Here is a 25,443-nt window from a genome sequence, read left to right as displayed (position 1 = left end):
TCAAGTCCAATATCAACAAATATCTTCTTTCGTCTTCTCAACCTCCAACCCAAGCACGGTACTAAGTACTATAGGTTATAATACCTCTCGTGTTTGGGGTTCTCATAAAAAAAAAAAAAAAAAAAAAAAAGTTAAGAAACACGAAATCCAAGGAAGTATAGCCAGTCGACATGGCTGGACAGTGCAGTATCGAGTCAGTTTGGTGTGACATAAGCACTGGGAAAGCAAAATTGGGAGTAGGAGTGTTAAAGGCCTAATGACTGTGATGAGTATAATAAACAACTGTACAGAGAAATAGAGTGGGCCAGTAAATCAGTGTCTTATAATTCGGAATTTTAATTTCAGAGATATTGACTGGAATTTGTGGGTTATTCCAGGGCTGTTCCGAACCATTTTAGTACCTGAGGCAAGAATGAAAAATTGTGCTCTTCTGTTAATCATGGCATCATCATCGTCAACCATTTTCAATCCACTGCAGGATGAAGGCCTCTCCAGCAACTTTCCAGTTCCTTCTATTTTGTGCAATAACCATGGCAACATTGGCAATTATTTAATCTTTGTTTTGGCACCCCTTTCAGCTTTTAATCCGAGGCAAGAGCCTCATTTGCTTCACCCTGGCTCTGGGTTGGTCACTCGCACACTAGGAAGGCCTTTGTGGATTTATTGGATGATTGTTTTCTATAGTAGCATGTTCGGGAGGCAACGAGAGGGAGTAATACTCAATCTGATTGTCAGTAATGATTCTTCATGCATTAAGAATCTGCACATAAACGAGCCACTAGGTGGCAGTGATCACAGCGTGCTGAAGTGGGATTTAATCAAAGAGGTAACTACCATCAGGGACAAAGGGAAGAGTTTTTGCGTTCATAAAGGTGACTACGGCGGTCTGAGACAGTATTTAAATTCTATACGGTTGAACCAACTGATGATGTTACCGACAGCAAATTCAAAAAGGGAAGCATTCAAAGAATTAATCTTGGAAATATTGTTTCCCAGTAAGAAATATTGTTCAAGGTTTAGGCCTAAATGGATGTCAGATGAACTAATGAGAAATGTGGCAGAGAAGAGAAATGCATGGGATACATATAAATTAAGAGGTGACACGAAAGTATATGATAGATAAAGGCTGGTCTGTAACCAAGTCACAAGGGAGGTTAGGCAGATTACGAGAAATCTTTGGCAAAGGATGCAAAGAGTTATTTACTTATGTAAACTCCAGGAGGAAGGGGATGAATCAGATTGGTCCACTTGATATCAATAATTCAACTGTTGATGATCTTGTTCAGGTAGCTAACAAACTAAATGAGTATTTTGCAACTACATTCACACATGAAGAGTTATTCAGGGATGGGAATGCCAGAGGTGAATTAAACTCTGGCAGTGAGCTTGATGATTTTGTAATAACTGAGAGCAAAGTGGAGGAGAAATTGTTAAAGATAAACATAAGAAAGGCACCTGGGATGGTTGGATCTACCCAGTTATATTAAAGGAGGCACCCACGGACTGGAGATGTGCAAATGTGACCCCAATTCACAGAGGAGGATCAAAGGGTGACACAAGTAATTACAGACCTTCTGTTCCAGGAAAATTAAGGGAGGCACTGGTTAAAGAAGCCCTGCAGGATCATCTAGACAAGACTTCAGTTATAGCTCGGACACAGCATGGGTTTGTCTACCAATTTGATTGGATACTATGATGTGGTCATAAAGGAACTGGAAGCAAAGAATAATTTTGATATCATATATTTGGATCTTAGAAACAGTACCGATTTAACGCATGGGCACACAGGGTACTTGCCCAGGAGCCCACGATTCCAGGGACCATGGTGAATTTATCACCAACTGAGTAATGTTGGTTATCACTTTGAACTTACTCATAAAATAATTTAAAAAAAAAAGGGGCTAGAAAAAAGTTGTCCTGGAAAAGAATCTACGAGATATACCATTATTTCATTACAAATTGTTAATGTTCCAACTTCCAAACAGCAATAGTCTGTAAAAAAATTTAAAAATATTTATATTTTTTCCAGATGAAATGAAGCGTACTTATATGAGTGGGGCACAGAAGAGGAAACAAGCTAAAGAAGAGAAGCAGAAAATGAGCAAACTTCTAAAGTTAACATCTTAGTTTAGGCCAGGTGCAGTGGCAGCTACTAGTACTGCTCCTCTAAATACAGCATCGCCATCTACATCCACCCTTGCACCTGATCATCCAGCTCTAGACATACCATTATTTGCTACTAATGCTAACATTCCACAAGAAGAAATACATGAATCTGTAACGGCAAAGGAGTGTCCCGAGTCTGTGATTCACGTCACTGATTCCGGACTATGGGACATTAAGAATACTAATAGTGGATTACTGGATTTGTGGTGGGCCAACATCAAGTCAGATTCATGATTGCAACATTTAAACTCAAGTAAAGTTTACAACGGAACCAGAGCAGAGAGAAATCAGACTCAGACAAGGTATTTATCAAAGAATGTATTCAAACGTGAACTGCGGAATGGCGAATGTGTAAAACACGAATGGTTACTGTATTCACCATCCCAAGGTTGTTTGTACTGTTTTGCATGTCGCCTATTGTCTAACAAAGAATCTCCCTTTGCTACACCAAGATTTAATGATTGGAAACACAGTAATCTTATTGTAGAACATGAAAATGGAGAACATCACAAGTGCATGATGGCATAATGCGTTGACGTGTGATTTCTGTCATTTGCTTTCTTGCCTCCAGAGGTGTGGCATTTCGTGGAGAGAATAACTATTGAGTCGACAAAAAATGTAAACCTTTTAGGTATTCTAGAGCTGTTGAGTGAATATGACACTTTTTGGAAGAGCATCTCAAACTGTATGGAAATGCTAGAAAGGGGAACCCATCGTATCTATCTTTTCCATTATATGTTGCGAGGGGAACCCATAGTTTCCATTTTTTGTCGAGCCAATAGTTACATTCTCTACATGAAATAAAAGAGTCAAAGTACAATTCAATAAGTGTGGATTCCACTCCAGACATCCCACACATTGATCAACTGACATTTATCATCTGGTACATTCGAGGATGTGAACCTGTGGAGCATTTCCTCAAGTTCATCCCCATATTTTCTCATGGAGCAAAGAATCTAGCAGACACTGTTATAGATTTTTTGAATGAGAGCAAAATTCTGCTATCAAACTGCCATGGTAAATCGTACGACGATGCCTCAAATATGTTTGGATGCTATACTGGATTGCAAGCATGGATCTGTCATCTGAATGAGTTGGCCATCTACATCCCCTGTGCTGGACAGTCTGAACTTGGTGGAAGTAAAAAGTGGCAGTGTTGTCTACAGATTGTCTCCTTCTTTGACTTTGTCAGCATCTGTATTCCTTTTTCTCAGCTTCTACACATTGATGGAATGTTCTGTCATCATCCTTAGGAAAAGATCATGCTGTGGTCAAGCATCTGTCTGATACAAGGTGGTCATCACATTTTGATGCTGTCCATGCTCTGCATGAAGGTTTCGAAAAAATCGAAGATGCACTGGATTCTTTATCAGCTGACACTAACCAGGAGGTGAACATAAGGTGAGAGGCAGAAGGATTAAGTGAGAGAATGGAGAACATTGAAACGATCTTTCTGACAATTTTTTGGAACGACATTCTCAAAAGATTTAACAAAACAAGTAAGTTCCTGCAGTCTAAAGATGTGGACATATGTTGCCAAGAATATTCTTGAGTCTCTGAAAACTTATCTTCAGGAAATTAGAGACAAATTTAGTGAATATGAACTGAAGGCCAGGAGTAGGTGTCCAGATTTGGATTATAGAGATGTCTTAGTAGATACGATAGATCAGGAGATGTTATTGTTTGTTATTTGGTTTTTAGGAGCATTAGCAACTAAGGCCATATTGCTCCGGGGATATGCAGTGGTCATTCTTTGACCTTTCCGCATCCTCCGTATTTGGTAGGCACGGGCTTGAACCCCGGACTAATCAAGAAGCGTGTGCTACGCATTGCTGCTCCTGCACCTGGCTATGGAGGTGCCTAGATCAGGAGAAGAGATACTTATAAATAAAAGTGAAAAATTCAAGGTGGAAACATTAAACCCTGTTCTGGACTCTGATCTGCCAAAACATGCAGAAGCTTATTCATAGGTTGGAAATCTGTTTTCCTTCTTCGGTCAATTAAGAACAATTGGTTCTGATGAGCTAAACAAAAAGTGCGAACATCTGGCTAATGTGTATGACAAAGACCTTGATTATAGTTACCTTCTAAATGAATGCCAGCATCTCAAGCACTACGTGGTTCTTGATGAAAAATGTGAGACTCTCTCTTTGCGTTGTACAGCAAACTAATTTCGGGCAATTTGAAATCTGCATTTCCAAACGTTGAAATCGCACTGAGAGTGTTCATGTGCATATAGCGACCAACTGTACAGGGAAACGCTCATTTTCAAAATTGAGCGAGAGAGAAACTTATAAATAATCATCTTCGTAGCACAATGGGGCAGCAGCGTTTGAACTGGCTTTGACTCATGTGTATGGAAAATGATATCCTGAAGACTACTTACTTCAATCCAATTCTCAACAAAGAAATTTTGCAAACATTTGTGTTGATTAATAATAAAAAAATCATTAATTCATACTGTACGGTTTACCAATTAATTATCATTTATATGTTGAAATGTTTGTTTTTCAAGGCTTATAATCTCAAAAGTTTCTATTGATTAATCCTCGCTTCACATCATGTTTTTTTTATGTTTAAACATTGATTTTGTTGAAAGTAGCAATAAACCTAAAGGTTTAATTTTATTGACCGTTTACATTTTTATTAATTTGAATGATAGATGAAAGCTTATACAGTATCAGCCGTAAACAAAAAATATGCACTTGTTTGCTGCCTATCACTTTTAATAATTCAATTAGTATAATCTTACTTTAAATTTATTCAAACTACCTGCTTCCACACACCAGATAGAAGTTTATTCCAAAACTCTTTGACTGAAAGCAAATTCCTGCTTTGGTTTGGGTTTTATTGGCGCATCAGCAACTAAGGCTATAATGCGCCAAAACCAGGTCATATATTAAAAGTTAAAACATTAAGTGACCTAATTAGTGCCACCATGTCGAGATATGAAAGGTATAAAAGTAAAAAATGTATAAACAAACAAATGACAATTCAATTTTAAATACGAGTAAAAAGGTTTACTGATTTTAAATAGCTAAAAGCAGCAGCCACATTGTCATTGTCGGATAAAATCTGACTGAGTGTATAAGGCTCAGCCAGATGACTAAAAGCAGTAAAATAAAAATCACGTTCGCGTCTAAAACGTGGACACTCGGTTAAAATATGACGTATACTTAAACAGGTGTCTCAGTTCTCGCACATAGGACAGTCAACTGCCCTAGGCAGAAAAGTATGTGTAAGATGACTGTTCTATGCGGATACGAGCTAGAACAACTTCCTCTCTGTGATTCCTGCGCAGACTAGACTGCCAATGTCGGATTACAGGCTTTATCTGATAGAGCTTGTTTGTGACTTGGTCATGCCAAGATTGTTGCCATTGGGACAGTAATGTGTCATGTATTAACTGCCTGTAGTCTGTATAGGGGACTAACAGTGTTGTGGGATTCTGGTGACCTGGCCGCAGCATCTGCCAGTTCATTTCCCACGATCCCAATGTGGCTTGGAATCCAGCAGAAACGAACGTCGAAAGAACACTCAGACAGAGAGTGTAGTGTTTGCTGAATCCGGGTCACAAATGGATGAGGATTATACCTCATACCCGATAAAGCCTGCAGTGTACTTAGAGAGTCAATGTACACCATACACCTTTGATACCTATGGGTTTTAATGTGGTCCAAGGCTAACTATATAGCATACAACTCAGCTGTATATATGCTGCATTCTTGGGGAATCTTTCCAGATATAGAACGATCTGGAAAGATAGCAGCAGATCCAACAGACAACTCCGACTTCGACCCCATCAGTGAAGATAGGCAAGAAGTCGGAATATTCGGCCCGGTGGGCAACACAGAGTTGGTGGTAGACAGAAGATGGAGTTATGGACTTACTCCAATTTTTAAGGGAGAAGTCGCATGATAGTAAGCGAGCATGCCAGGGTGGAAGTAGTTGCTTTGGTGACTGGGCAACATTGTCTACCATGATGTCGAGCTCTCTGAGCAGCTCTTGGACACGGATACCAAAAGGCCGGTTGGCAGTCTGACGAGTGTTATATAGGTTTTCCCATTGTGGCTTGAAAACGGATGTCCACGTAGGGTTGTCTAGCAGGGATTTTAATTTAAACGTATATTTTAAAGACAATTGCTTTCGTCGAAATGATCAGTTGTTGCAACATATAAACTCTGGACAGGGGATGTTCTAAATGCTCCAGTAGCAATACGGATGGCTTGGTGGTGAACTGGGTCCAGCCACCTAAGTACGCTGTTTCTAGCCGATGCGTACACTTGGGACCCATAGTCTAGTTTAGATTGGACAAAGTGCACGATAGAGGCTGAGCAAAGTGGAGCGGTCTGCTCCCCATTTATTGGAGGAAATAGAGCGTAGGAGATTCAACCCTCTTGTGCTTTGTCCGCAGTTGACAGATATAAGGTAAAAATGTCAACTTCTTGTTGAAAATGAGCCCCAAGAATTTTGTCTCGGGTGCTACTGGAATGATGTCTTGTCTGAGTTTAAGTTCTGGTTCAGGGTGAAGGTTACGTTTGCGACAAAAGTGTACGCCGACTTTCTGTGGTGAGAACCTAAAACCATTAGTCACTGCCCAAGAGTTGACGTGGTCTATGGCATGCTGCAATTGTCTTTCAATGACCCTCATATTGCATGACTGCAAAAAGATGCTAAAGTCATCTACAAAGAGGGCACTGTTTACGGTTGGAGGAAGTTGTTCAGTTATAGAGTTAACTTTGATTGCAAAAAGCGTAATGCTTAAAACTGATCCTTGTGGAACTCCCTCTTCTTGACAGAATGGACGGGAGAGGGTGGATCCTACACGAACTTGGAAAGACCGGTCTGTAAGGAAGTTTTTGATAAAGAAGGCAATGTGTCCTCTAAGACCAAAGTTGTATATGTCTTTTACCACCCGCTGGCTAAAAGCAAATTTCCTCACGTCTATCCTCAATTTGAGTTTATGCCCTCTCAGGTGATTTTTCTGAGCTAGAGGAAGAATCGCATCAGCATTGAGCATGCTTAAACCATTCAAGGCTTTATACACCTCTATCAGATCACCTCGCTGGTGCCTAGTCTCCAGACACTGTAATTTGCAAAACTTAAGCCTTTCTTCGTAAGAGCACCCCTTTGTTCCATTCACTAATCTTGTTGCCCTTCTCTGTACTCGTTCCAGCAGCTCTACATCCTTCTTGAAATGAGGCCTCCAGACCTGTATACAGTACTCTAGGTGTGGCCTGACCATTGCCTTATACAATGGAATAATCACCTCCTTATCCCTGCTGGAAAAATTCCTGTATATCATTGACAATACTCCATGAGCTACTCTTGCAGCCCGTCTGCACTGCTCAGAGAACTTCATATCTGCCTGCACAACCACCCCCAAGTCCCTTTCATTCTCTACCACTGTCAGTGTAGTACCACAGAGTTGATACGTTGCTCTGGGGTTGCTGTTTCCCATGTGTAGTACTTTACGTCAATGTTAAACTTCATTTGCCACCTCTCAGCCCATCTGCTCAACCTTTCCAGATCCTGTTGCAGCAGCATAGTGTCAGTAGTGTCCTTGACAACCCTGCCAACCTTTGTATCGTCTGCAAATTAATGGTATATGTTGATGCCTACACATATTGCTGATAAAATATATATTTTGCATCTACATTCACATATGAAGTTCTTAGAGATGAGGTTAATAGAAGTCTTATTTAATACTTTTGGGAGTAAAATAATTTTGCAATAACAGAAAACTGAAATGTGTTAAGGGCTTTAGCCTCATATTATACCATCAAGCATCTCTCATATTGTGGAGTTGTACTTCATAACTGTTTTGTCATCATTGCATCACTAGGGTACCTACCCACCCACTGAAGAAGGGCCAAATAGCCCTGAAACAGTGCCGTCTGGGTGGTGGTATCCACTGAGAATAAGTAACAACAGTCTTCTTTTTTGGTGAAGCCTTACTTATTCGAAGTAGTGCAATATCATAGCAACTTGTTGTGAAGGTATTCACAATATGAGATATAACTTAAATGATGCCGCCTTTGCATATTTGTGCTAATTCAGAGTTTAGCTGCGTACTAATATGATGTGTTCGCACTAACTTGTACGTTGTCTAAATAACAGAAAAGTAAGGTGGAAGAGAAACTGCTTCAGTTAAAAGTGGAAAAACACTATCATGAATCTAAGGATGCTCTCATCATAATGAGAACACCCTTAGATTCAGGATGAGTATCTGCAGATTGATGATGCACAAATGTATCTCTTATTCACAAGGTAATGCAAGATCATCATGATAGCAGTGGGGCCATAATGCAATCACAGCATGAATCTGTTAAAGGTAGATTGTGGAGTACCAAACCAATTAGTTACCATGAGCTTGTTAAAGGAACTGGATGCAAAGAATAATTCTGACAATAAGGTAAAGCCTTTGATAGTTCAACAGATTATGACCACTGTAAATTGGAGTAATGTAGCACGGGGGCAAGTTATTGCTATGGATAATCCAAGTTTGATATCCAATTTTTCTGATTATACAAAGGTGGGCACAGTGACAATGACAGTAATAAGGGTATGCTACTTCAAGGGGATCTAGATAAACTCAACAGATAGACTGGAAAGTAGCAATTTTGATGATAAATGTGAGGTACTGCACTTGGATAGTAGAAACTCCAGAATACTATCTGGGTGGTATCAAACTGAAGGTCGGATTATAAAAAAAAAAGATCTAGGGATAATTACAGTCTCACATGAAATTCACGGGGCTAAGGGGGTTCTGTCAGTGATATACAGGAACTATGCCAGCAGGTACAAAGAGGTGATTATCCCATTGTATAAGGAAATGCTTAAGCCATATCTGCAATACCACATATAAGTCTGGAAACTTCATTTTAGTATCTGTTGGACAGGGTGCAGAGAAGAGTAACAAGATTAGTTGGGGGGAGGGGATAAAAGAATATTCTTACCAAGAAAGACCGGGATTTTGTAAATCACAGTCTCTAGAAACTGAGCATCTAAATGGTGACCTAAATGAAATGTATAAGGTTTTAAAAGGTTAACTAAACTAAACGCTGATGGCATCTTTATCCATTCTCAAATGAAACACAAGGGGGAGGGAGGCATAAGTTTATACCATAAAAGGATGGTATAAGAATAGATATGTAGAAATTCATATCTACCAATAATTCTACAAATTATTGGTAGAAATAGAGAAAATTATTATTATTTATTTTTTTTTGTTCCTTGCATCCTGTTTTAAACACTAACTTGCAATTATCAATATAAAACTATAGATTATGCCTAATTTATCTAGTTCTTGATCAAGTGGCATATGCTGACATTAACTAACCTGCCCACCTTTCATCATAAACAAATTTAGATGTTAAACTTTATGTCTACATCAATATTGGTAAAAATATTACAAAATATTACTCTGTGGCCTTACTGCAACACTGATTGGCCCATGAAGAGATGTGGCTATTAATAACCACTTCTTGTTTGCTACCATTGAATCATCCCTTTATCCACAGCGGTAACTTTCATAGTAGGTATACCTCTGGTACACTCCATCCTAAAAACAATCTCCAAGTGTGAATGTTATGTGTGTTCTGTGAAAACAAACAATAAGTTTGTTAACAACCTTCACACATAGCTGCTAACTTTTTACTTGAAAAATAGCTAGAGACCAGGCATTGTTAAGTAGGAAGAAATCAGTTGAAAAACAAGAGTTTTTCTGCAAAAAAAGGAAAAGAATTTCCCAAAACACAAGAAAACAGATTTTTTTTAGAAAAAGCAGGAAGTTTTTACTGAAGTCTACATTGCACTAGAAATTCAATTTCACTGCAAAATGCACATTTCATATTAAAATCAGTGATGGGAATAATTGAAATAATAGATTATGGAATTTTCATAATTGATTATATAATTAAGTAACAATAAATATTGTAATAACGGCGAGTGGTAATGAACAGGAGTGCAATAGCACACGCTCTTTTGAGTAGACTGGGATTCGAGCCCCTGACTGCTAAATACAGTTGATCTGCCAACCCACACTGGACCAGCATGGCAGATTATGGTCCATTCCATCAACATGATTTGTTGAAGCCTCCATCTTGCAGTGGACTGACAATGGCTGCAGATTTATTTATTTATTAAATATCATAATGCAATTTGCATATAATCGATTTTAGCAATAATTGGAGAGAAGGAAGAACTATTGCCCAAGTGGGGATAGCACTTATCTTTAGTTGTGATAATGTTGGGTCAAATCCCTTCACTGTCACTTCCTTGTTTTTTATTTATTTAATTTTTTTTTTTTTTTTTTGATAATGTTGCTTCCACTATCAACTATTTTTCATATAATTGATTATTTGATTATTATGCACATCATTAATTAAAATACAACTATAAAATTGTTTACCTGTACAGTATACTTTTAAACATCAGCTTACCTAAAATTTTTCTGTCTGTGGATTTATTTTTATTAAAAACAGAACATGCACTACAGAGCATGTTACTGGCCTTTATGAGAGCTTGAAGAACAGGGTGGATACCCTCGAAGGATTTAAACTGGGGGCCAATCAAGCTCTCAGATGCCCACATCAATGCCACAGCTCACTGATGTGCATCAGGACAATCAACAGCAATCAGACAGAATGTGTTAGTCCACAGGAGCTAGTTATTGTCAGCGACTCTACTGTCAGGGAAATGGGAAATATATTGTACAAAAATGATAGGTGGAATAGGACCAGGGTATGTCTGCCAGGGGCAAAGGTTGAAGTTGTAGAGCAGATATCATATTTTAAGGGCACAAAAGGTGATACTGTTTTACATGGTGGTGCTAATGACATTAAGAGTAGGAGATCTGTACACTTACTTAAACAAGTACAGGGCAATATTAAAAAAAGGCTGGGAGTCATGTTGAATTGAAAGTATCTGCAATTCTGCCCAGACACGACATGGAGTGAGATCATGAGAGCCTTGTCAATAAATTCAGCCATGGAGAGATTGTGTAAGGCTCATAGGGTGGAATTTTTCTTAATGTGGTCTATGCTTGTTAACAGGAGAGACTGCTTCTACAGGAATGGGATACATTTGAATAGAAGGGGTGCAAGAATATTTGCTGATTATTGAGGCAGCGTTAGGTGGGTTGGAAAACTGCCAGCTTTGGGGGGAGGATACACAGACTAATAGATTAAGAGTAGCCACAGTCAGAGGTGAAAGTGATACTTGCACTGCTTCTATTGGAATGAGCAGCAGCCTGGAAAGCAAGGTGCCAGGGATTTTGAGGACTGCTGGGAGTCATCATGGAACAAGTAAATAACTGGGCTGTGTTAGGGTAACTAAGAGTAAGAACAGGTGCATGCATACTTGCATGTACACCCATGTTAGGAGTATAGTAAATAAATCTGATGAAATTTGAAGTGCTGGTCAAGACATCAAAGGCAGATATTGTTGGGATATCAGAGACATGGTGTGGTTGAGTGAATGGGCTAAATAGTCCTCTGGACATTGGAAAGAAGATTTTGCAGTCAGGGTAAGCATATAATGCGTGATACCATTCCAAATAATGGTGGGTAGCTTACCTTGTGAAAATACACAAATGCAGCTATTGTTAATGGTGAAATGGCGTTCTTGTGTGAGAGTAACATGGAATAAGATGACTGCATTTTTGCGCACTGCACTGGGTACTTCCATGGCACATTCCAATTTTTTATGAGTGGAACGGATGCATGTAGAATGTCTCCTTGGCTGCGGTAAACACGATGGAAGAAGACAGGTGAAATGATTCAAGAGGACTAGTGCAAGAACTTTCTCACTAGCTATTTTTCTTGGCAGAGATTCAAACTGACATGACATGAACTGCAGAACTTCAATATGTTATAATGGAGCAATTGTAATTATCTGTACAGTATGTAAATAGTAGTGGGGGTGCCACAAAGCTGGCTGGGATTGCCTAGTACAATAAATAAATAAAATAAAATAAAAATGTTGCAGAGATATAAGGAATGCAGAATTGGAATTTGGGGAGTACAATATGTACAGAAAGGTCTTTGTGCATTTTGTACATTGTCATGTGGCACTGGGGTTTTCCCTATAAACTGCATATTATATTTGTGACACTACAAACTCTGTAAATGCCAGAGATAGCATAAGTTTTAGTGTAGTACAGGTAGAAGGTTCTCTGGCAGGGGTGAACCATGGACTGTGCCTGAGTTTGACAGGGAGAGCCATAGGGGGAAAAAAAGCTAGAAGAGGAAACCATGAAAGGGGGATGACAGTGAAGCAGGAAGGAGGACAGATGAAGAAGATTAAGGTGGACAATAGTAAACAGGAAGGCTGTCTACCTGGAAATAGGATGTTAAAGGGACAGAGGGGGAGAAGACCATCCTCACGTGAGGAGGGGGACTGTTAAGGAAAAGTAAAAGGTTTGTGGTAGTAAGATCCTCCAGGTGAAAAGTAGGGATGGGAGGTGGGGGTAAGGGGAGATGAGAGAAGAAAGTCATAGGATCAGAGTCCAGTACAGAATACAAAGGGAGGACAGAAAGATTAGGCTGTCAGTTAAGAAACACATAAAATCTAAGGCAGTGCATCCAGTTGACATGGGTGGCCAGTGCAATGTTGAGCCAGTTTGGTGTGACATAAGCACTGAGAAAGCAAAAATGAGAGTAGAAGTGTGTTATAGGCCTAATGACTCTGATGAACACAACAAATAACTATACAGAGAAATAAGAGTGGGCCAAGTAAATCAGAATGTCTTATAATGGGAGATTTTAACTTTCCAGATATTACCTGGAACTTGTGGTTGGTCATTCATACACTAGCAAGACCTTTATGGATTTACTGGATAACTGTTCCTACAGTAGCATGTTCGAGAGGCAACAAGAGGGAGCAATACTCATGATCTGATTATCAGTAGTGATTATTCATGCATTAAGAATTTGCAGATAAAGGAACCATTAGGTGGCAGTGATCACTGGTGAGGGATTTACTTAAAGATATAACTAGGATGTAACAGGGATGATGTTACCAACAGCAAATTCTAAATGGGAAGCATTCAAGGAATTAATCATGGAAGCTACTAGACTTTTCATACTAACTAAGAAATATTGTTCAAGGTTTAGGCTTAAATGGAGGTCAGATGAACTAATGAGAATCATGGCAGTGAAGAAAAATGAATGGGATGCAAATAAATTATCAGCAAACACAGTAAATATAAACTAGTCTATAATCAAATCAGAAAGGAGGTTAGGCAAGCAAAGGCAGGTTACTTGAAATCTTTTGCAAAAGGTGCAAAGAAAAACAGCAGAGACTGCTTTATTTATATACACTCTAGAAGGAAGGGGTGAATCAAATTGATCTACTCAACTCAAGAAAGGCATCTAGGGCAGATAGGATCTATATAATTATATTAAGGGGGACAGCAAAGGAAATAACAGAATCATTAGCCATAATTGTGAGAGCATCCTTGGATTCAGGCGAGGTCCCCATGGACTGGAGAATTGCAAATGTATCCCCAATTCACAAAGGAAATCAAAGGGTGACACAAGTAATTACAGATCTGTTAGTTTAATTTATGCTCTAGGGAAATTAATGGAGCCATTGGTTAAAAAAGTTATGCAGGATCATCTAGACGAGACTGTATTAGCATTAGCATTAGTTGAGGAATATGATGCAAGAAAGCAAGCTTATAACAGCACCAGCCAAAAAAAAAAAAAACCCCTTCCCATTTCACCGATCCAGTCACTCCAAATGTTTGTCTAGTTCAGCTTTAAATTTATTTAAGCTATCAATTTCCACAACAGATGAAAGTCTGTTTGAGCAATCAACTACCCACTGGCTAAAGGCAAACTTCCACACATCTATTCTACAGCTGTCTTTCTTCAATTTGAATCTATGCCCCCCCCCCCCCCAAGGTTCTTAATCTGAGAAAGCGGAAGTATCCCATCAGCATTGAGCCTGCTCAAACCATTCAAGGCCTTATACACATCAATCAGATCACCTCACAGGTGCCTAATTTCCAGATGCTGCAACTTACAGAACTTAAGCCTTTCTTCATAAGCACACCCCTTTGTTCCTCTCACCAATCTTATTGCCCTTCTCTGTACTCATTCTAGCAACTCTACATCCTTCCTAAAATGAGGCCACCAGACCTGTACGCAGTACTTAAGGTGTGGCCTAACCATTGCCTTATACAAAGGATAATCACCTCCTTGTCTCTGTTAACAAAATTCCTATATATCATTGACAAAACTCCATAACCTGCTCTGTTAGCAAAATTCCTATACATCATTGACAAAACTCCATAACCTGCTCTGTCAGCTTGTCTGCACTGTTCAGAGAACTTCATATCTAACTGCACAATTACCCCCAGTTCTTTTTCATTCCTCACTGAGTGTAGTAACTCACAGTTGGTACATTTCTCTTGGAGTACTGCTACTCATATACAGTACTCTGCATTTTCACTGTTAAACTTCAGTTGTCACTTCTCAGCCCATCTGCCTAATTTTCTAGATCCCGTTGCAGTAGCATACTGTCTTTACTGTCATTAACAACCCTGTACACCTTTTTGTATCATCTGCACACTTGGACATTAAGCCTGATATACCTTCATCAATATTATTGATAAATACACAAAACAACAATGAGCCCAGCACCAAACCCTGTGGGACTCCACTAATAACATTAGTCCATGTAAAGCAGTGTCCATTTATTACCACTTTCTACTGTCTCCGATTCAACCATCTCTTTATCCATTGCAGTAACTTGCGCTTAATGCCATACTGATCCAATTTGTACAGCAGTCTTCCATGTGCAACAGTATCAAAAGCTTTCCTGAAATCCAAGTATATGATATCAAAATTATTTTTTGCAGTTACAGTTCAGACACAAATGGGTTTGTTAAGGGTTTGTCTGACCAGTTTGATTGGATACTAAAATGTGGTCGCAAAGGAACTGGATACAAAAAAATAATTTTGATATCATATACGTGGATTTCAGGAAAGCTTTTGATACTGTTACACAAAAGACTGTTCTACAAATTGGAGTGGTATTGCATTAAGGGAAAGTTGCTACAATGGATAAAGGGATGGTTGAGTGGTAGAAAACAGAGAGTGGTAATCAAAGGACACTGCTCATCGTGGAATATTGTTATTAGTGGTGTCCACCAGGGTTTGGTGTTGGGTCCATTTTTGTTTTCTATATTTATCAATGATACAAAAGTTGTTAATGGTTGTCGGTTGTTAATGTCCATGTCTGCACATGTAACAAAGGTGGTTAATGGTTGTAATGACAGTATGCTACTGCAACAGGATCTAGAAAAGTTTTGGCAGATGGTCTGAAAAGTGGCAACTGAATTTTAACATTAACAAATGCAAAGTACTGCACATGGGTAGCAGTAATCCCAGAGAAATGTACCAACTGTGTGGTACTACACTCAGGTAGTAGAAAATGAAAAATATTTGGGTGTAACTGTGCAGTCAGATATGAAGTTCTCTGAGAAGGGAAAGACAGGCTGTCAGGACAGCTCATTGGGGGTTTTGTCAATGCAGGGATACAGAGGTGATTATCCCTTAGTATAAGGTATTGGTCACCACACCTTGAGTAATGCATACAGGTCTGGAGGCCTCATTTTAGGAAGGAAGCAGAGCTGTTGGAACAAGTACAGAGAAGGGCAATGGTGAGAGTACAAAGTGGATACTCTTACTAAGAAAGGCTTCAGTTCTGCAAATTGCAGCATCTGGAGACTAGGTATCTACTAGGTGATCTGATTGAGGTGTTTGGGGCTTGGAATGGTTTGAGCAATCTCAATGCTATTGGGATTCTTCCTCTTGCTCATATTATACACTTGAGGGGGCATAAATTCAAACTGGGTAAAGATGGGTGTAGCACAGATGTGTGGAAATTTGTCTTTAGCCAGCGGGTGGTTGATTGCTAGAACAAACTTCCACCTGTCATTATGGAAGTTGATAGCTTAAAAAAATTCAAGGACAAACTACACAAACTTTTGGAGGAATGGGTAGGTGAAATGGGATTTTTTTTTTTTTTTTTTTGACTGATGCTCTGTAAGGTTGCTTTCTTGCATGATATCCTACTACTAATGCTAAAGTGTTACAGAATGAAAATAATAATAATAAATTAAGAACTTAATGGAATAAAAAAATGTCTAATTGAACTATAATCACTTATTGTGCCACAGTAAAGTGCAGGGATATTAATGATATTCTGTGAATGTCAAAGAAATCTAAACTAAAATTACTTGCATTTGAGGAGATGGGAAAAATCTTGATGTCTGGTTGATTTCTAATTTCAACTGATTATCAGTGCTTCAAGAAAGATAGTGTTGCAGACTGCACTTAGAAGTCAGGGTTTCATTCTTAGCACTTGGCCTTGCTATCTAGACTTAGCAGTCAGGAGCATGTCAGTCATTTATAAAGATTCCCCCCCCCCCAAAACAGAAAATCTGAACTCAGTTTTTTTTTTCCTCACGTGGCCGAATATTCTCTTGCCATCATCATAGCTCAGTAATTGTTAAAATTTCAATGGCTTGTGATAATTTGCTGTATTTCCAGCTTCCTTTTATACTTGTCAGTTCCCCAACCAAAGACCACTGTATATCAATTCTTTCTTATTTCATAATAAAGCCTGGTGGGTTCTTGCAGTGAAACTGACAGAAATGATACTTCAAAATATCTACTGCTTCACCTATTTCTTTATCAACACTAAGAAATAATGCAAACTTGTAGACAAGAAATTTGAAAACAATGCACTCCCATTGATGAAGTTTATGCTACCTCGAAATTTATAAAAACCTTTTTAAATGGGAACTCGTGCACCACGTTTACCAACATTTGAAAACTGTTGGTAAAATAAATGTGCATACAAGGTGTGGCAATAAAGTTTTCAGACTGGTTGTTGCTTTCAATCTGTCAGCCTACTGGACAATCTGTTAGAGGAAGTCTGAACTACAACAGCTCCAGTCTGAAACTTTATTGCCACACCTCGTATGCACATTTATTTCACCAACAGTTTTCAAATCATGTACTTCCATTTTTGAAATTGGATTTAGAAGATTTAGGAGAAAGGAAGGTCTGTACAAAATTTGTGCTACACAGCCTCATGAATGATGAAGGGTGTCATCACTCTTCATCATCATTGTGCAAAGATTTCATACAGAGCTATCAAGGCAATCCTAATTTCCTCGACTGTACTATCACTGGAGATGAGTGTTGGGTGGTTCAGTACGTCGACAGATGTAAGAGCGTGCAGTGGACTTCAAAATCATCACCAAAGCCCAAAAAGTTTCATTTCAGGATCAAGACAATGCTAATCATGTTTTTTTGGCAAACAGTGTGATTCACAAGTAATTTGTACCTAATGGGATGGGAGGGGGGGAGAGCGAGCGAGCTGTCTTCTATGTACAGGTACTTCAAAACTATTGAAGCACACCACTGAAGTGCATTTCCTCACCTACTGGGTGAGGAAATGCACTTCAGTGGTGTGCACCAGTTGAAACTGCTTAAATCTATTCTTTCATTTTTAGCACTTCTAGTAAATTTTAACAAAGTATTTGTCCCCTTTCACAAGGAAGGCATGCAGATCCTTTTCAGCACACAGATAAGATGACAATAAAAGCCTATTACCACCAAGTGCTCAATTCCCTCTTTTAAAACCCTTACTACTTGTTTTTAGGCCTACCATAACATGCATTATCAATACTAAGTGCCAGCCAGTTTTTTGAAGGAATTACACAAACTTTTAGGTCATTTAGAATATGAATAATGTTGTATCACATAGAGTCATCTTCCAGAGTTGCCACCGAGACAAAGCTGCTTTTAATTTGACAAAAATTTTGTATTATGAGAGGTCACCTATTTGAATGGTTAAATAGTTTGGAATCACTTTGATTGCCGTCATCCATAGCAATTTAAAATAGCCCATTTTTCAGAGCCATCACTACCTTTTCGTTTGCTGTTCATGTAATTTCAATAACAATGCCTATTGCTTTCATAATTCCACAACTGTTGGTTTTTTTTTGGTTTTTTTTGCTATTTCATTACCAGGTAACATACTACTGAATAAAGTAGATCAGCACAATCTGGATGAAGATTATGTTTTATGACAAAAGTGCACATAAATATTTGGCATTTATGGCATCATCATGAAATGCAACATCTATTTCTGCATTTCTTTCTATGCACTGAATGCTATCTTTATGCTTATTTGTTTGCAAATGTCTGATTACATCACGTTTCACACTGCTTAAAATTGAAAGATCACATCTACACTCAGTACAGTTTGGTACTGTACAGAGAATACAAATGTGTTACCATTTTAAGATTTTACAATACCTTCCAAAATCTTGCATATATCTTAAATTTTATGTTGTATTTTTTGGCATCTTACAAAAAGACAATCTTAATTAACTGCATACTACACAACTGAAACAACTGAATAACGCTATTATGGTTTATTTCTATTCTGCAATGCAGACTACCATAGCACAGTCGACAGCCAATTCCTTAGCATTTTTTTTTTTTTAATCAAATTTAAATGTAGTTTATTTATTTATTTTTTTGTGGAATGAAAAAGATGGGGAAAAACTGATTTTTTTTTTCAAAAAAGACAATCTCATAAATCTGGAGGGTTGGTGGCTATGTGTACAGGATTAGTGTAGCTTTCTTAGAGAGAGAGAGAGAGAGAGAGAGACTTCTCATAATTAGTCATAGCATGTCTGATTCCTGTAATAACTTGATTGAAGACATTTATTGTAAGCTTCTCCATCACTAGATAATTTATAATTATCATGTGCATTTCTTCAGTCTCATCAGTTCATCTGACATCTATATAGGTCTAAACCTTGAACATTATAACTTATTTGCTAGATTAAGCATAAGAAAGTCGTTTCGTTTACCAGACCACTTTCTTCTGCCTTCTCATAACCAAGCTCTTAACCCTATGTAAGTGACAGTTCTGGACAAGATTTTTAGGACCCCTTGGGATATTTGGACCATTTGTCTTTGATGTGAAAAAAACAATAGAAATATAGCTATGAACATTACAGATCCACATTATACCTTCTTTATGTGATATGTACATGGATAACAAGGTTTGGTTTCAAGAAGACTGTGCACCATATCTATATATATCACTGCCTGAAACATCTTCAGGGTGTCTGATACTACATAGTTTACTACTCACCTTCAAGATGGCACTCCCTGATTAAAAGATATTATAAAAAATAAAGCCAATACTATGAATTTAAATATTAAATCACTAATTCTTTCTAGGGAATGAATTATGGGTGGCAAATTGGGCAACAACATGTTGGTTTCATCAGTCATAGATATGAAGATTGAGTGGTGGTGGGGAACTTAATTTGAGTATTTTAAAAGTTGCAATTCTGTTTAATCTGTCAGTTCATTTTACATATTCACCAGACCACTGAATTATGGATATATTTTTTAAGTTGCATGTATATGACAAGAGTAGTTTCTAAAATCATATAAGATTTAGATGACAGGATTAGAACTTAACATATATTCATATTTTTCTAATATAATTCAATTTCTATTCAGTAATTCAATGCTTCAGAAACTTGGGATAAACTGATTTAGATATATTTAGGATGTATGTGAACTGCTGTTTAGAGATGTTTAGCTACTTCTGATAAAGCATCATATTAATATGATAAAGAATATGCATAACTCTTATCTGATGGCTGTGTACATTGCTCTTTTTAAAAAAAATAAAGATATTTTTCAAAAACTAGTTTACTTTTCGACTGTGAGCACACAGGAATGCTTATTAAAAAAAAAAAATAATAAAAAAAATAACAATATCATTTAATTTTGGGTGCAATATAAGAACGATAATAATAAAATGCCACCTAGAACTTCCAAGGGATACAATCATTTGCACACCTTATTTTACATAAGTTACTGTTTTTTTGGCTTAAAAGTAACACTACTTACAACTCAATGTTCACTTAAACTGTTTTTAAAGGTGAAGTAGGAGGAAAAGTCCTGCACAAAAAAAAAAAAAAAAACCTATGGAGAACTGAATACATCAGAACTATGTTGCAAATACATAAAGCATTTTTTCCCCCTTTTATACATAGAGCAATACATCCATACAGAAAAACTTTATCCAATATAGCATCAGCAAGTTTTCAAATCTACACTTTGTACCAAACCATACAATACACAATGTTTTCTTATAGTTTACATTGCACTGAAAAACTATATAATTACAACTTCTGGAGATGATTTAGAGATGAGCAATGCAAATATGTCATGGTGATAAGTTACCCACAACAGCCATCTGCTGCCAAATACACTGTGCCATGAAACATTAACAACCATTTAAGAGTGAGTGTGTGAGAGAAAGGGAGGGGGAGAAAGAGAATATCAGAAGAATACATTAACATCACAGTTCAAAAAAATAGTAATGATGATAATAATAACTGTTTTACTCTTTTCAATATAACCCAATCTTAACAGAGATAAGATATACCTACAAAATTTGTGCCATGTAATTTTTATAACACAGACTTTACAATTCTGTGCCTTCGGGCTATAAGGCATTTTCTTTGGTTTTTGGCATAAATAGGAATATGAACTCCAGTCCAACTGGTGACTAAAATAATGGCAGTAATATGTATGGTCTGACCTTACATTCAAGTGCAAATAGGAATATCAACACTAGATGCTATCATAGCATCTTCCAGTTCACGAGTTCAAGGCACCATTCTCTTCACCGGCTTCATATACATAATCAGCACCAAAAGGACATCAGTGAATATTTGTTTGTGGCAATTAATACAGAGAAGTTTTATTAGCAATGCTGTGCTAGCAATAGCATCCTTAATAGTAGTCCTTGTTTTCAAAGCCAACTCTGCCATCCAAAACATACCATGGTCTTTAAAGAAAACGATACTAGTCCCTCGGCTTTTCAAATTTATTTCTATCTATTCAGTATGGTGGACTATAATTTCGATATGACAGAACTATATATATATATGTAAGTATGTGGGTATTTTTAAATGTTACAAGCTATAAGATAGTTTGGTCATATAAATGATGTGAAACATAATTTGTCATAAACATGATATTTATGATGGTACAGCATATGACTGCAAGTACAATGTTCATCATTATTATTTAGCAACAAATTCCCTATACTTCTGTGGTTGTCATGGCAGTTGACTGATGGATGTGGCAGTGCTCTCTGAAGGATTCAATACTGTCAGGTGAGTCAAATCTGAATGGAGTGTGGTGAAGCTGTCATCTGGTGGAGGACATACCTTCTTCTGTAGACTCTGGATGTAATTCTGCAAATAAAGTGATGCATTCTCACCCTCTGGTCTCCATGGCAACAGCCCACGAGATATAGAAATGCCAAACAGAGTAAGGAAAGGGGAAATGCTAAATGTACGCGCGTGCGCACACACACACACACACGCAAACACATGTACAATTCACATATACATTAGGACAACAGGAGTAAATATGAAAAATGGAAAGGAAAAGTTATAGCAGTGTTAGCTGTGTGCTCTAATAGATAAGTCTCTTTCTCATTTGAAGTTTTAATAAAAAAGATAAAAAAGCACAAATGACATTGGGTAAGAAAAATTATAAACTAATAAAACAAATATATATATTTACTACTGATTTAAGATAAATATATTAATTTAAATGCATATATAAGGATACATAAGTGCAATTTGTGGTGAGTGCGAGTACTTAATCTGATGGATTTGAATAACCTAGCACTTTAAGAATAATACCACCAAGTATTATGTAAGGGGGGAAAAGTAGTGGTAATCGAATAAAAAAAAAAAAAAAAAAACACCGAACAAGGTATGTTAAAAGAGTGCTATATGGATGGTATTAAATTAATGTGGGAAGGAAAATAATTATACCAACCTTAAACCTACACATAAACTAAAAATAAATTACAACTGGAAAAGTATTGATATAACTATACAGTTGCAATATTACTATCCCGTGAATAACGATGGACAGAAATAGGTTTTTCTTGATAATATGAGGGCATTTGAAAAGTTCATGGCCTGAGTATTATGAAAGAGTAGTGGTACAGTGTTAAAAAATTTTTATACGTAATGTACAACGCTTCAAATAGTAACCTACCAAGTTTCATGCAGTTTCAATAATGCCTCTTTAATTACAGGTCCTGAAGTCAAAAAAAGAAAGTTGTGTGAATGAGGAAAGATGGACAAAATTAGTCGCTGTGCAGTCATCCAATATTTGGGAAAAAAGATACAAAGGCAATTCATGAGGATATGATTACAACATTGGGGGTGGGTCATTTTCAAGCAGATCCAGCAAATTTCCTTGCAAGATTTGTGACAATGGATGAGACATGAATCCATCACTTTCGGCAAGAAAAAGGAGCAGTACAAACAGTGGAAACACAGTTCTTCTCCCCCAACAAAGAAAGCCAAGTTGATTCCATTCTGCTAGCAAGGTGATGGCATTGGTTTTTTTTTGGATTCTGATGGGGTGTTACTAGTAGATTACCTTCAGAGAGGTCAGACAGCCACAGGGGCATATTACGCAGATCTTGTGAGGCATTTGCATGAAAACATCAAAGACAGATGCAGAGGAAAACTCAGCAAAGGAGTCTTGTTCCACCAGGACAACATGTCTGTAACTGCCATGAGTGTGGCTTTGAAATCTTGGACCATACTCCACGTTCACCATCGGACTTTTACCTGTTTCAAAAAAATACCTGGCTGGCATCTATTTTCCAACCGACAGTGATATTGCTGTACTGGATGCATTCCTGGAGGTCCAAGAGAAAACTTTCTTTACAGCTGAAATCAAAGCATTGATTCGTAGCACAAGTGTATCAACTCCCAAAGGAGACCACATGTTGGAAAGTAAAATTTTTACCAAATTTCTAAAATAAATCCTTAAACTTTTCAAATGCCCCTTATATAAAATAATTTGTGATTAATTGTATGAAACAGGGTCTAACACTGAGTTTAAATTATGAAAAGTTTGAAAAAATCAAGTTCTAATTTTATTGTGTCTACATATAGTTGTACTGCCAGAAGAAAACAATGTAACCAGCATACATATCTAAGAAGTAGTGGGATTAGTAGGAGAAAAAGAGGATGAATGAGATATTATATAATAGACCAAGATCGAAATGAGATTAGAATCGATTCTATGCATTATTTTGTTTCATATTATATATTCATATGATTTCTTTTTGTTTAAAATTCATAAAAGATCTGAATGATTTCAATGTGGCTAAACTGCATATTACAGAAAGAAAGCTACCTATAGCTGAATGGTCAGGGATGATGGTATATAAGTACATATAGTTTGAGTGAAGGTGGTTTGAGCCTACATGACTACTAAAATACAATGCTGTTTCTTGAGTTCTGTCTTGCAAATTGACCATGTGGTCATCCCAGAGTTCAAACAAAATTTATTTATGTAAATTGGTTGGAAATAGGATGCAGCAACTGCAAAAGTTTTGTAAAGTAGTTGAGTGAAGTGGTTTTTCATTTTTGCTCTAAATGTTACCACAGGAAAAAATGTATTGTGTTGTCAAATGTTTACTAAACTGCAATAAACATTTGACGTAGTGCATTTTTTCCCATTTTTTGATGCAAACCTTGAGAAACTTCCACACACTACAGAAAGTATTCTTTGTCAAAGAACAGCATCAGAGACTGATTAGTGAGGCAAGTGTATGGATCCTTTCTGTAACCTACAAAATCAATCAGAGAATTACAGCCATCACCCACAACTGTTCACAAAATCTTGCACTGCAACTAGATGACAGGTCTAAGTAGAAGCCTTTTAGTTGAGATTTTATACTGAAATAATGGTTCCTGCAACACTTCCTGTTCTCTGATGAGGTTATATTCCAAGTGTTGGGGATTGAAAACTGACAATGTTCACATTTGGAGTTCAGAAAATCCCCATGTAGTCTTGTAACTTCAACATGAAACTTCAGCTTTAAATTTATATTTTATGTGGCCTGATGCACAGTAGCATCATTGGTCCCTTTTTCACTGTAAACACATGACTGTAAACAGCCTATCAAGATAGACTACATCTGTTGCCTATCTTGATAGGGTGGAACCACATCTTTCAATGGGATTGACAACACTTCTGAGGGCATTCGCTGTTGTTTGTTAAGTTCTTTTTAGATATTTCAGTGCACTGGCAGTCCTGTCACTTGGCCATAACAGTCGCTAGATGTCACACCTCTGGGTTTCTTTCTCCTGAGGGTTTATTAAAGATTTTGCATATTAGACAAAAGTTCCAAACATCACTGAACTATAAAATGAAATCATGAATTTTCTAGCAATGTTCAGTACTAACACTTGAATGCATAGGGAGAGAAAAAGATTATCAGTTAGATGTCCTATGAGCAACCAAACATACAAAAATAAAATTTGACTTGTGTCATATCAATAAATTCTTTTCTTGCTAGTATGTCTTATCTTTTTATTTTATTATAATTTCAAATCATTCAGATGTTTTATGAAAAGGTGTATTTTAAGTATTAATGAAATTAAGGCTCCTTTACAGTAAAAAGAAGCTAAATAATGAAATAAATTTCTTTATACTGGAATTTAACATATGCACTATCTAGTAGAAGTTCAGCTCCAAAAAATTGCTTCCTAATTGCAACTAGATGACATACAATACTAGAAGTAGAAATACAATACTAGTCAGTATTTTATAATAAAGTAATTAAAAATTTTGGCTTTTAAGTACAGTAAACCTGTGATTTAATGGACCCCGATATAACGGATTTTGGATTTAACGGATCGGACAAATAATAACAGTAACATACATATTAATCTCAACCATATTATTTTTTTTAGGTTATACATCGCTAGATGTCACACCTCTGGGTTTCTTTCTCCTGAGGGTTCATTAAAGATTTTGCATATTAGACAAAAGTTCCAAACATCACTGAACTATAAATCGTAAACATGGTTCAGTATTATTATTAATTAAAAATTAATAATAATTACTATTTCCATTATTGTTTTGATAATTATCTACTTTTATTTTTATAATCAAATTCAGGAAATTGTTTTTTATTCTTTCTGAAAACATGTTCAAATAGCTGTTTTCCCAGATTACAGATAAGGGCAGGTGGTGACTTGCGAGCTGAACGTGACTCGGGACACTAAATTGCAGGTCTACCGACTCGCTTTGTTTAGGTCTCAGTCTGCCTCAAGCTATCGTGCAGTCAGGTTGTATACAGAGTGTTTCTGTGATTTCTGAA

At 37.2% G+C, this 25,443-nt stretch overlaps 1 protein-coding gene across 1 annotated transcript in view; it reads right to left on the bottom strand.

The window, feature by feature from the left end:
* Positions 1-20,267: 20,267 nt before the first annotated feature.
* Positions 20,268-25,443, bottom strand: part of LOC150091183 (transmembrane protein 198) — a 278,344-nt gene continuing 273,168 nt past the window's right edge. Inside the window, exon 8 of the mRNA XM_090382651.1 lies at positions 20,268-21,490. Coding sequence (XP_090238777.1) covers positions 21,353-21,490 — 138 coding nt within the window. The 3' untranslated portion in view covers positions 20,268-21,352. The remainder of the gene's footprint in view (positions 21,491-25,443) is intronic.

The sequence above is a fragment of the Mastigoproctus giganteus genome, chromosome 1 (assembly GCF_048544385.1).
Source record: "Mastigoproctus giganteus isolate SK-2022 chromosome 1, ASM4854438v1, whole genome shotgun sequence".
Taxonomy (NCBI): domain Eukaryota; kingdom Metazoa; phylum Arthropoda; class Arachnida; order Uropygi; family Thelyphonidae; genus Mastigoproctus; species Mastigoproctus giganteus.
The sequence above is the reverse complement of the archived record's forward strand: the minus strand, read 5'-3'. Positions and strand labels throughout refer to the sequence as shown.